This window comes from Ambystoma mexicanum, chromosome 10, assembly GCF_040938575.1.
Source record: "Ambystoma mexicanum isolate Mex_15411 chromosome 10, UKY_AmexF1_1, whole genome shotgun sequence".
NCBI classification, from domain to species: Eukaryota; Metazoa; Chordata; class Amphibia; order Caudata; family Ambystomatidae; genus Ambystoma; species Ambystoma mexicanum.
The window spans coordinates 649504352-649517460 of NC_090932.1; the positions used below are offsets into that span (position 1 = coordinate 649504352).

Here is a 13109-nt window from a genome sequence, read left to right on the forward strand (position 1 = left end):
GCAAGTGTCTTTGCTCACCGCTTCCATATGAGAGTTAGCTTAATAATACAGCTCTGCATATACTAAGCATGTCAAATGGTTAAATCTTTACAGTAAATGTACACCTCTTTGTTTCCAGTGGAAGGAATTATGGCAGGCTCACATGAGCCAAGGTGAATACATATTGTATAGTTTTGCAGGAGAGTACTTGTTTATGTAAAGATGTTTCTAGGTTGAAATATTGTGATATACCCTGCAATATGGCCAGACCATGTTACTGTTGTGTGTTTTGTTCCTGATATTCGTGCGCATGTTCGTTTACGTTTGTAGCGAAATATTAGATTCTATAAAACAGAAAGAAGATAATAAAAACACACAATACAGTAAACTTGATAAAAGACACAACAAAGGTACAATAAAAAACATGTAAATTTTACGTGTTTGTTTTACTAGGCATTTAGTTTACCTTTTCCAATTCCATCATAAAGTCCAACAAAAACAACATCAGCAATCAGGACCCGCCGGTTTAAAACCTAAAACTCACCATAACCCATTTGAAAATGGCATCACTTTACACTGTTTCTCAGCCTTTTGATAATGGAGAAATAAGGGCAATGGAAGAAGAGAAAAGATGAAGGAAAAAAAGTAATGCTTGGCGATAAGGAGGGTGTCAGCTATTAGTAGATAATATAACGCTGGGCGATACTGTAAAAATCCAGTTCCCCTTAAAATCAATGATATCCTTCTAGTTCTTACATGCAGAAAGGTTGCGCACAAACAATAACATGTAACAAATCTTCACACTGCGCAGAACACATTGCACAATTTTGTTCAGATGGTAGGCTCGGCCACACAGCAGTTATTGCTCTTAGGGGGATACAATTAAAGCGTGCCCTTGTTATGAAACATCTGTCATAAAGATGGTCACTCCATAGAAGGTAGTTCTGGATAGTGTCAGTTGTAAATAACACATATCTACGATTAAAAGGTGTTGATAGTTCCTGGTCGTTTTGCTATGTAAAACATTGCAGTTCAGAAGCCAGCTAAAATCTGTGTACATATCTGGTTTACATGGAGAGAGGAAGTGGGAGTGTGCATTAATTTTCAGTAAAAAGTGGCTAACATGATGAAACCGTGAAATCGACAAAGCACCCCTTTTTGATAAATTATGAATAATAATAGATTGGGTTAAAGCAGCCATAGAGCGGTGTCAGAGGTCTAGCCAATGAAAAACTGGTTCTAGAGACATCTAATCCTCCAAATAGCTCAAGCCCTAGACCAGCGTGCACTGCATAATTATTTAACCGTCCAGTGACGGGATTTGAGGGTGTGCAGGGGACAGGAGGGTTCCGTCTTGGATCCTCTTTTTTCTGTGCTAGACTGGAGTCGGTCCCAAACATTTCTTAGGAAAATGATTCTACACTGTGTGTAGCTGAGATGGCGTCATAAAGCCCTATATAGTAGCACCATATGTTACTACTACTTTTGTTTTCATTGTGTGGAACTTCAAAATCCTATTTAAAGGTGGAGATTTACACATATTCATAAAACGTGAAACACCAGCCAAGGCTTGTTTCATTTTGAGACCCTGTTTGGCAATATGGCCACCACCTGCTAATTCATTAGAAAAACGAATACCTAGGGAATCAAAGTCGAACACCTGGGGCATGACACAGTTGGTTCTACACATCTTGTGTATTTTAGCATACGTTCTATATAAGTTGCAGACCAGAATAGCAGACTTTGCCTTGTTCACATGTAAATCCAGCTGATTCATAAATCATGTACACTTCGTGATCAGGCGTTGTAAAGCTCTAGGAGGTCATGCTATTAGCACGGTGTCATCTGCATAGGCCAGAATTGGCAAAGTCATGTTGCCAGTCCTGTGGATGTCTGCGCCAATATCAGGTCAGATAGCACAGCGAGTAGCGAACTCGCTTTGACATCCGTGCAGAGCCTGCCGACGCAGGTTCGAATCCCGGCAGGGGCAAACTCAGCCTTTCATCCTTTCGTCCTTTCGAGGTCAATAAATGAGCACCACAGATCGTGGGTAATAATAAGCAGCGCTCAGATGCCTGAGGGTTTGTAGTGCTATATAAATTTAAAAATAAAAATAACAGTGTCATAAAGGCCATTTATATTTAAGGAAAACAATAGCAGGCCATCACACAACCCTTCCTTACTCCCGAATCTATCAGGGAGTATGGAGTGCTGTGTCCCTTATCACCACTTCTCACACATGCATTATCTTGTTGGATGTTTATAATGTCCATTGGACGGTACGATATTGTTACATCGCCTGCTTATTTTTTAGATTAGTTGTTTTCGGGAAGGGTTTTTGCCGAAAAAAAACCATCTAAAAATATGGGTGTGTGGGTAAGGGGCTAAAGGGTGTAGGGGGCGGGATATAGGTAGTACATAATATGGGACGGGTATTGTGGGGGAACTCACCCCAAATAAAAAATAAAAATGTTCAATTCGTTTTTTGGGCAAAAAAAGTCCAAAAAAACCGATTGACCTTATAGGTACCTAATCTGCCTCAGTTGTCATCTTGCAAATGTGGGCCCAATACATTCTTTTAAAGCACCTTAGAGATTTTTTTTTTTTAAATAAAAGCACTGCTATGTCATTAGCGAATAGCCTGGATCCAGTAGAGCACCATGTGACAAACTTACTAGAGGGACTTGTTACTTTACAGGAATAATTTGGCCATAGAGACACATTGCAGCCTAAATCTCTCTGTTACTCTTCTAAGTAGTTCCTAAAGTGTGCTAGATCGCACCGGGATTTTGAAAGGCCTGAGTATGCCCTGGGAATTGTTTAGGTATGATCTGTTTGTTACCTGTACCCACTAGTTTAAAAATCCCTCAGTCCGAGGACATGTTGGAAAGTGTTCCAAACATTCTCCCCTCCACAGTTGGCCAGTACACTCCTCAGGCTGGTCCAATGATCCACCAAGCTGTAGAGGGCCTTCCAAGTAGCTTTGCTCGTTTGTTTGAGTGCTTTGGAGTAAGTGTGGATACTATATCAATTCTGCTTAACGGTCCAAACGCATCCGGGACATTCTTGTTCCATAACCTTACCTGGCAGCTAGGTGTGCTTACCACCTGGCAGGCCCAGCCCTTAACACTAGAAGTCCCCTCTACCCAGAACATATCTACAGTCACACGTCACATACGAGCTTTTGTTGGAATCTTTCTATCTTTGTAATTAAAGACCTTGCCAGTAATGCAGAAGGCGAGCGATGCACTTCAACACATAATTTTTGGTAAAGTTTGTGACATAAAGGTAGGATCACTTACAGAAGCAATACAAAATCAGGTAATGAAACATAACAGCATCTTTTTAAAGTACTTATATCAAAGGGTATCCCCTGCAGGGCCCTCACTTGCTTTTTAAGGCATCCTTCTAAAATGATTTAAGAAATGATTTTCATCATTTTTAGCTGCTGCTGCTTTACACTGCTGACAAATCATTCATAATTGCGTTGTTATTATTGACAGTTTCCGATTGTTCAAATCATACAATGTAAGTGTTGTCCTTTACATGTTTCTTGATTAAGCTGTTTTGTAATTGGTTATATTCGTGCAGTATGAACACATTTTGAGGAAATAGGTTTGTATCTACTTTTTTAAAAACGTTTAAGTCAGTCAAACAAGTTTATTCGGATTAGTAAAAAAATCCGTTAAACGACAAAAAACACTGTTATGCACATATAAAATTACAATTCCATCAGAACTTCTAAATAATTAAGAACCATGAACATTCTAAGAGGATAACCTGCAATAAAATCATTGATCATATCATTTCATAAATAATGACCCCATAAAAACACTAACAACATCAGTTAAAAAACACAGAATGAACGTTAAATGCCAATTGCTAAAACTGTTATAAAATTCATAGTACTAGCTAGCATCACCTTGCAGTTTTAATAAGCCCTTTCTGAAGAACATCGCTCTCTTCAAAAACATTAGCAGTGCCCACGCTGTGTAGGGCGTGTCGGCACTCAAAAGAAACACGAGAGCTGTCCTATGCGAACGTATCACTGTCTTCTTAAGGGCAGGAATCAGGGTCGCTCTACGAATGCTGGCATATCCTGCACAGAAAAACAGTAGGTGGGATAGATCCTCGAGGTGGTGGCCACAGATCGGGCAACCCGCAGAGTCGGGAAAGCCTTTCCATTTGTCGGTGTTGCCTTGTAACCGAAGGGAATCAAACCGTGCCCTCGTAATCAGCCACCTATCTTTTTTGTGCGGACTCCAGGTCAAGTAGGGTTGTATTCCTGTGAGTCTACTGATACTGGTGTGAAATTGTCCAGATCTGTGGCCATACTCCTCGAGGATTCTTTTCCTCACTGCAATCTCACCCAATGCTATTTTATATAGCGCCCCCTCCCTCTTGGTGATTAGTGTGGCGGGCGGAAAGAGAGCGCTTAGGTTAACTTCCCCCAAATTTTTCGAAACATATGCAAGCCAGGGAATTTTTCGCCATCCAACTCGACCCAACACAGCATGAATGATGAAATGGCAAAGAGAGGCATGTTCATTGGCCCATAACCGGACCCAAAATAAAAGTGGAGCCATTGCCCACTGGTCCTCCCAGAACTCCACACCCAGTTCTCTGTGCATTGCTATTCCAGAGGCACTGGACGGGAGCCCCAGCAGGGTTTTTAAAAAATGTGGTCTCCTTCCTTTGTATCTCAGCTGCATTCTAGAGACCCCAAATGGGTGCACCGTACATAGCGGTAGCTACAGTTTGTACTCCATAAATCTTAGTGATCACGTCCAGTGGTTGTCCCTTGCACTTAGACATAAATCTAAATATGCCTCCTAGTTGTTGGCTCATCTTAGCAGATTGTTTGGCCACGTGGGCCCCACCATTTAATGCTTCTGAGAAACTAATTCCCAGGTAGTCAAAAACCTTAACTCTGGGTATAATTTCCCCAACGCAGAGCATAGGTTTCATGGGAGCTGGACGTTTTCTACCTACACAGGCCATTACTGCTGATTTCTTAGTGTTTATTTTTAGACCCAAATTATTCATAAATATTGCGTAAGCATTAATCATGGTCTGTAGAGCCCTAGAACGTTTAACTCAAGCTTTCAAATGCTCAGGAGATGCAAATATATTGAGAAGTTGTATTTTATGGACTTCTGGAAAACATTGGGCCTCATTATGAGTCAGCCGGTCCGGAAACAACAGTGGCGGTAAATCCGCCGCCACCGTTGTTTCCGGACCAGCTGATTCCGAGTCCTGCAGGCGGGAGGTGTCACTCCCGCCAAGCATGACCTGGCGGAAGTAACACCACCCGCCTGCAGGCGGACATGGAAACACCGGCTCTGTCATAGACGGAACCGGTGTTTCCATGGTCCCCATCCCCATGGAGTCCTAAGGGACTCCATGGTAATGGGGATTTACAGAATTCTTCCTCCGGAATTACTGGGTCACCGGGGTTGCAATGCCCCGGTGATTCTGGCAATCTCGGAGGCGGAATGGTATTACCGGTCCGGCGGCAGCCTGCTGGTTTTCGTAATGAGACGTTTTTCATGCTCCTGTTGCTCAAATGTCCATGCGACTTCTTAATCTGTTTCTGCACATATATTAAATATTGAGGGATATCCATTTGTCCTTTCATTTCAGAGATACGTGGGCGAATTCTACAAGGACCATCCTCATGGCAAAGGAACTTATACTTGGCCAGATATTTCCACTTTTACAGGGTCCTTTTATCTGGGCCGAAAAGAGGGCTACGGAATCATGGAATTTCTAGATAATCGAACATTTCAGGTAATTCACGAAATGAAAGTAAAATTGTGTTTTTAAGTTTCTACAACTTCCTGGTCTTGCCTTTCCAAAAGCAGAAATATAAAAACAAAGTACTTTATTTTGATTGGAAAAATGTGGAAAACAAAAAAAATAATTCGCTTAAACTTTAGGACTGTTCTACCTGAAATTAAAGTTGAGATAATTGCAAAGTGGTGTGGGCTACTTTTCTGTAAATGTTATTTGTATGAAAAGAAGCGTAATTATATGTGTTTTCACGCAGTCTTAAAGATGCCTTGGACATTGGTCATCTGCTCGAAATAATGATTTAGTAAACAAGGGCTGTGTACACATTTTCAAACTATCCATTCGAGGTGGCTTTGTAAGAGGAGTTAAACATACCTGGGCAGTGAACTCTGGCACGCTTCAGCACATCACAAATCTAGCAAGCAGCAACACACTACAGCTTGTAATATTGTATATGAGATCTGCTCACAAGTGAGTGTGTCTCTTATTAACACGCACCTTTGAACTTACCCTTAACTCTCTGCACATGTTACGTTAGATTATCATGCCCTTGGCCTTTCACAAACATTAACCCTCTCCATTTCACCTACTAGTTATTTCTTTTCTTGTTCGTCCTTTTTTAACCTTTTTGTCTCATCTTCCACTCCCTCAACCCAAATACGCTATGGTCTGGAAACTCTTGCCAGCCTGGCATGGGCATAATGCCGCACGTTTCTGACAAGCTTAGGTGCTCTGAGATGACTACGGCGGTGATGTGTTGCAGTATGAAAACGTTGTATCATAACAGGGCAACATATCTCAGTAAAACTGACCTCTTTGGTTTGATCGCGTTTTTGTAAAGTGAGATCGAGAAAATGTTTTTCAGACATGTTTTACAGCCAAAGGAACAACAGGAAGACTGAAGGTCAAATTGAATTTCTCTGCTTGTCTTATTCTTATCATCAACGGGTTAAGTTTGCATGTAGCAACTACTGAGGGGTGTTCCACCCAACAACATTCTTAGCTTCCTTTCAAATTGTGGGTTTCACTTCTTTCCTTGCCTACCTATTGCAAGTCCTCCTCCCAGTTGATTAAAACAGTCAGAATAGTCCCTGGGATTTTATAGTGTCCGAACACTTCTTCTTTGGCTGTGTCTTACTTGACTGGTGCAGGGGTCTATCAGCTCTCGCGTAGGTCTTCCTGGACTCTGCTACCAAGCACCACCTCCCAGCACAGTTTGGTCCTCCAGCAGAATTCAGGCAAGGTATAAACAACTGCACCCCAGGGTACTTCCCCTTTCCCCCCAGCTAATTCGTCTTTGAAAATCACCCTCCCAACTTAAGGGTCTACTAGGGTTCACAACCCCTATGTTCTTGTGTTCAACTTTACTCAGGCTCTTGATCTGACCTTTGCACTTGGTCTTTCTCACAAGACTTGCTCCCTTTCTTTCATCCTTAAGGTATTCTCTACCCTCCTCCAATTTGTTAGTTCAGCATTGTTTCTCTGTCTCTCCCTATGCTAAATCATTCTGTTCCCACACATCTCTGGTGTTCACTGTCCTCTGCTGCATACTGAGCTTTTGCCTCCTTTTCTTTCTCTCTCCTTTGTTGACTCTCCCCCACTTCCTCTCATCCCAATGTCTTTAGATATTCCATCTCCTCGCTATCTCTCTCGATCCCCACTCACAATATGACCTTCCATTTCTCTCCTTTGTAATGTCTCTTTCCTCCTCTGTCCCTCGCCCTGTCTTTTAATGCACCTCCACCACATGTTTTCTCTCTCTCTCTCTCTCTCTCTCTCTCTCTCTCTCTCTCTCTCTCTCTCTCTCTCTCTCTCTCTCTCTCTCTCTCTCTCTTGCTCCCTCTCTCTCCCTCTCTCGTTCTCTCTGTTTCACCTCCTCCTCTAGTGTTTCCTCTTTCTCTACAGTTTCCTCCCCTTTTGCCCCACTCTATTTCTCTTCCTACATTTCAACCTTCCCCTCCTCCATCTGCCAATTGCTTGCATCTCTAGCAGGGTCTTAATAGGTCTTATGCATGTGAGATGCAGGGCAGCTGTGCATCAAGCTTTGTGATTGCTGTGTACTTGTACAGCATACAATTTGCACATGTGAGTTTGCTTGTGCCTGGGAATGTACTGTGGTACCACTCACTGGGGCTATGTAATGGCTATCTCCTATGTTGGATTCAGGCCATGATTCTTTTGTGGCCCTGATGACCCTCTTTTGGTCTCCTGCTGACAAATGGTCTTTGACGTATGGTCTCTTGTTTCGACATCATTTCAACTGAATCAATCTATTCAACTCTTCTTTTGATGAGGGACCTACAAAGAAGACAAGCATTCAGCCTGCCAAGTCTTTGGCAGTCCTCACAAAACGCACTTGAAAGCCCTTTCAGATTTCCAAGAAAACTCAGGGAGTACCATTTCAGCTCTTTCAGAGGTGCCAAGCGTTTTCAAGAGGGGAGTGCCAGACAGGCTGACTGTTCTTGCCTGTCTTCCCAGCGCAAGAAGTAGCAAGCAATGACCCCCTGTGGGTTCTTCCAAGGCTCCTGATCCTCAGCTCCTGACCCAGAGCCCAAGCATTGACAGGGTTGTTTCTCCCATGCCACGCCGGTGGCGAGGAGGATTTCCCTGCACCTTTACGCTTGGGGAGCGATTAAATTAGACTCTTGAATCCTCTCATTGTGAGATGGGATTATGTTTTGCTACTTCCACTCTTCTCTCTCCAACCCTCCCTGTACAGTTCAGTTATAAACCATCATGCTTTCTCAGGAAGTTCAGAAGTTACTAGACCTGAGATCAGTGGAGGTGTTCTTTTCCAGTAGGGCTCAGGTTTCTATTGTAGAATATTCACGGTGCTGAAACAGGGCGAAGCAGCCTGTTAACCTCCCTGGTCCTTTCGTTCAACCTTTCCCATCCCATTGAAAGATTCAAGATGATCACTCCCCCACAGATCCTGTCCGCTTTTTGTTATGAGGATTGACTCTGTGCAATGGGTCCGGAGGACACGTATCTCGGTATCCTTCTGCATCATTACCTCAGACGACGCCTTACTCGGATGGGAAGCTACCCTTAACAATCTTCACGGTCATGACTGGTGTGTTCCACAGCTGTGCTTTGTTACACATAAAGATTATTGAGCTAAAGGATACTTTTAATGCTCTCGAGCCATTCCTTGTGAACATCAAGGGCCTATCAGGTCAGATAGTGACCGTCAATACTACAGCCAGGTTCATGTAAACAAGCAAAGGACATCCAGGTCCCCCAGCTAGCTGTTCTAGCAGATGACTTGGAGCAGTAGGCCATCTCTCAGGAGCTCCATATTCAGGCTGTTCACATTCCGGGGGAGTCCAACAAGGAGGTTGATTCTCTGAGTAGGCTGCACTTTACTAATAACGAGAAGGAGTTTCATCACCTATTAGTCAGGGTTTGTTCACTCTGTGGGGGTCCCGTTGGAGGATGCCTTTTTCACTTTTCAGAACACTGCGTGTCCCTAGTTTCATTTCCATCTAGGTAGTTGACTACACAAGCTAGTAGATGCTCTGGAAATCTCCTGGGATGGGCTTGTCCTTTGTGCCTTCCCTCATTCCTGCTGATTCACAAGGACATTAAAGCATTCCAGAACACTCAATCTTGCAGAATGATGCTAGTCTTCACTTGGCGGCTGACAAGATACTGGTTCTCAGGACTCAAGAGCCTCTTCCAGATTTCTCTTTTACCTGGTCCAGAGGTAGAATATCCTCTCGGAGATAGGCGCAGTTCCTACACCCGTACCCATAATCTCTGAGCTTGTTAGCTTAGTTCTTGAGTGCCTAAGAGTAGGTAATTTTGGTCTTTCCTTGGAATACCTGCAAGTTACCATGGCTGCCCAAAGGAAATCCACCAGGGCCCAATTGAAAGACAAATTAATCATTTTTATTATTTGTGTCTTCAGCATTGGGGTAAATCTTTTATCCAGCAGTTTGGATGAGGTCTTGTCATTATTCTCGAACTAAGTCAGGCATCACTGCTGACTCATGCAGAACCTACCTTTTGGCTTTGGGATCTCATAGGAATTCTGAGGACATCCCCATTCTCTTTCAAAACCAATTGTTAAGAAACACTTTAAGGGACTTTAACATATTTTCCTCCTCTCAGGCTGCCAACCTCTCATGGGACCTTAATGTGGTTTTATCTGCCTTAACTCACAAGCCTTCTGAGCCGATGCCCATGTCGACATCTGCCTAGTGTTATGAAAGACCACCTTTCTGGTAGCAGTCACATTAGCCTGCCGGGTCAGTGAGTTGGAGGTGCTTTCAGCATTAGAGCCCTCCACCATCTTTCATAGGTGCAAGGTGGTCCTTTGTACCCACCCTTCTTTTGTCTATAAGGTCTTTACAGATTTTCATATCAATCCAGAAATATATCTGCCTGACATATGTCCGAATCCAGCTTCACAAAAGGATATTGCGCAATCTGAATGTCCTCAAAGTGCTAATGTTGTATCTAGACCGAAACAAGGATTTCCGCTCCTCTGTGCTGCTCTATGTTCTTTAAGGGTGTGCCACTCAGCATCAGCTAGAATCCAAAGTGGCTACACCTCGCAGGATAGACTCTTGTATTTTGTAGAAATACAAGTGTCAGATGTTCTCTACTCCTTATACTCCACACGCTCATTGAGTAACATCTAAGATTCAAGGTGGCTACAGTGTCATTAGAGGTTTGCAATGTAGGCCTCATCTACCTCTTGATGGAGACCAACTCTAAGGCTGATGCCTGACTAGACCAGGTAACTTTGTAAAAACATTTGTGTAGATCAGAATAGGTCCTCCACCTGCTGTAGTTTTCTTGCTCAGTTGTCTCGCAAGACTGTTGGAGGAAAGAGGATGGGATGTAGGAGTAAGTTAAAATCAATCACCATAGTGACTAATTAATACCTAAACCCTTATACCCCTTCTGTCATAGGTCATCTCACCTTCCCCACTAAAACTAGACATCAGTTGGGTTCATCAAGTGGTGCAATGCTGTAGGTGGCACCTAGAGGGAGCTCTGACCATGGTTGTGCTTGGCTACACTTGTCAAACAAACACATTTAGGGAATTACATTGAAATAATGGCTCTGGTCCCATCTCATGCAGATGGAATTGCCAACAGTATGGAGAGAGGTGGACTATGGACTAGGAATACAGCAGTCACTAGTGTGAGTAACTTTAACTTTAATTACCTTCATGGTGATTCAGGTTGTCTTAGTCCAGGCTCTCCTCCTTCACAACACCCATCCATTCCCTATAGTAAGCATATACTTAAATTCTATCACCATTAGCGAAACCACAGGAACTGGGTGTGGCATGTTGGTGACATAGTGGTAAGGTGTAGGCCCGGCGCATGAAGGGATGCATGCGTGACGTAGGCCTACGCCTTCAATTTTCTTAAAGTGACAGCTGTTTGCAGCCAGCTTTTTCCGGCCCGCCTGCACTTGGAGGCGTTCCCCAACCAGTTGTGAAGGAAGGACTAAGAGAACCTGAATCACCATGAAGGTAATTTTCAAATTTTTATATAGCAGACTCTACCTTCTCGTTGTCACAAATCCCTCATCTTCAGTAACCCTGCGCAACCAATTTTAGTCCCTTTGGCTTAAGAGAGACATATAGATCAGTCTCTGGTCTATCCTCTGCATATTAGTTGTGTGAGAAGGATAAGATGTCTGGTCCAAAGGCTCTGACGCTGCTGATTCCAGAGAACTTCCAGAAGCCTTTAACAGGAAAAGGAAGACAACCCCCAAAACACCCCTTTTCCTGTTTAGTCGCCAATAAGCTTCCTGGTATACAACCTTCCTTCTTAACCCTGCCCAGCAAAGAGGTTGAAAACAAGTTAATTGATCATCCTGACCCTGATTGCAGTAGTGAGTCATGAGAGTTGACTTTCCTGAGGATGCCTTAGGTCAGACTAACCTGACAGAGTTAAGACCCAGTGAAGAAAATTCAGGAAAAAGCTCAATCTAAATATGGTGCTAGAAACCTCTTGTAACTACTGGTGAATACCCATGTGAATGCAGAGAAATGCCATAATGGTGCCCAATAAAAACAAAAATCCGCTATAACTAATCCAGTGCAGTTCTCCCAGATAAACCCGTTCTATTATAATGCTATTTGGCAGGAGAGCACCCAGATTTCTTTACCTATTGTGAATGAGTGGCTGATAGTGCTGGGTATGCCAGATAGCGTACATGACACTCCTACTAATAGGCTAACTACAAGCAGCCCATTGAGTATTTAAACCAGAAAGCAGAATGTTCTATGCCCACATCAAATGGGGACTCCAGGAGCTAATGGGCTATGGCCCAGAATCCTACAGTCAAAACCTGAGAGAACTCCAATGACAAACTACAGATATTGTAATTGTTTATTTGTAAAGCGCTTATACACAAGTGAAGTGCTTCAAAGCACTTCAAGGCGGGAAGGGAACAAGGAGATATCGTCGTCTTTCTTAGGCCTTGAACATTCTGAACAGCAATAATTAGTATACTAGGCCAGGGCATTACTAGTGTAAGTGCGTAACGAAGAGTGGGGGGAGAAACGGGGGTGGGGAGGGAGAAGAACTAGAAGACCAAAAAGGGTTGGTCATCTATGCGTCTATGAATGCAGGCAGCTAGGGAGGGACGTGAGCAGAGGGCAGGACAGACAAACATGCTAAGCCTAGTACATTCAAGGTCATGCAAGTGTGCAGACAGAAGTGCGAGACGGGGGCAGATGCTCCCAGTCCAGCAGGGGCCAGGGTTCAGTGCAGAGTGGGTGCCACTCCCATGGAACCTATTCCGAGTGAAGTAATGCGAGGCAGTGTGCGGAGGCCCAGAGGCAAGTGGAGGACTGGCGGGGGAGCCTGGGACCTGTGAGGCTCTGCAGGTGTATCAGGCGACCAGTCCGTTGACTAAGACAGGTTGGGGATCAGAACGAAGGAGGGACGCAGGACAGAAGAGAAAGGAGATTAGCAAGGGAGAGGTAGAGAGAAAGAGCAAGAGAAGCGGAATGTCTTGAGGAGTTTCCAGAACCTAAGGAGATACGGCTCAAGACGGAAAGAAGCAGGTAGGCTGTTCCAGAGGGAGGCACCTGCAGAGGATAAGGATCTCCCCCAAATCTCTGTTTGGAAAACGACTCACCCGCAGAGAGTTGGAGGAGGCCGAGCGCAGGGCTCTGGATGGAGAGTATTTAGGAAGAGAGCGTTGTAGATAATAGGGGCTATGCAGGGGGACTTGCACTTGATCCTTGTAGCTACAGGGAGCCAGTGGAGGGATTTCAGCACTGGAGAGTTGTGGTGCCTGGGCTTAAGACCAAGGATAAGTCTTGCAGTTCTGTTCTGGATAAGTTGAAGAGGTCGAAAAGTAA

The 13109-nt window shown here is 43.8% G+C and overlaps 1 protein-coding gene across 1 annotated transcript in view; it reads left to right on the forward strand.

Annotated features, from left to right (window-relative positions):
- Positions 1–13109, forward strand: part of ANKMY1 (ankyrin repeat and MYND domain containing 1) — a 674408-nt gene that overhangs the window by 89340 nt on the left and 571959 nt on the right. Inside the window, exon 3 of the mRNA XM_069618246.1 lies at positions 5623–5769. Within this exon, the coding sequence (XP_069474347.1) occupies positions 5623–5769 (147 nt within the window). The remainder of the gene's footprint in view (positions 1–5622; positions 5770–13109) is intronic.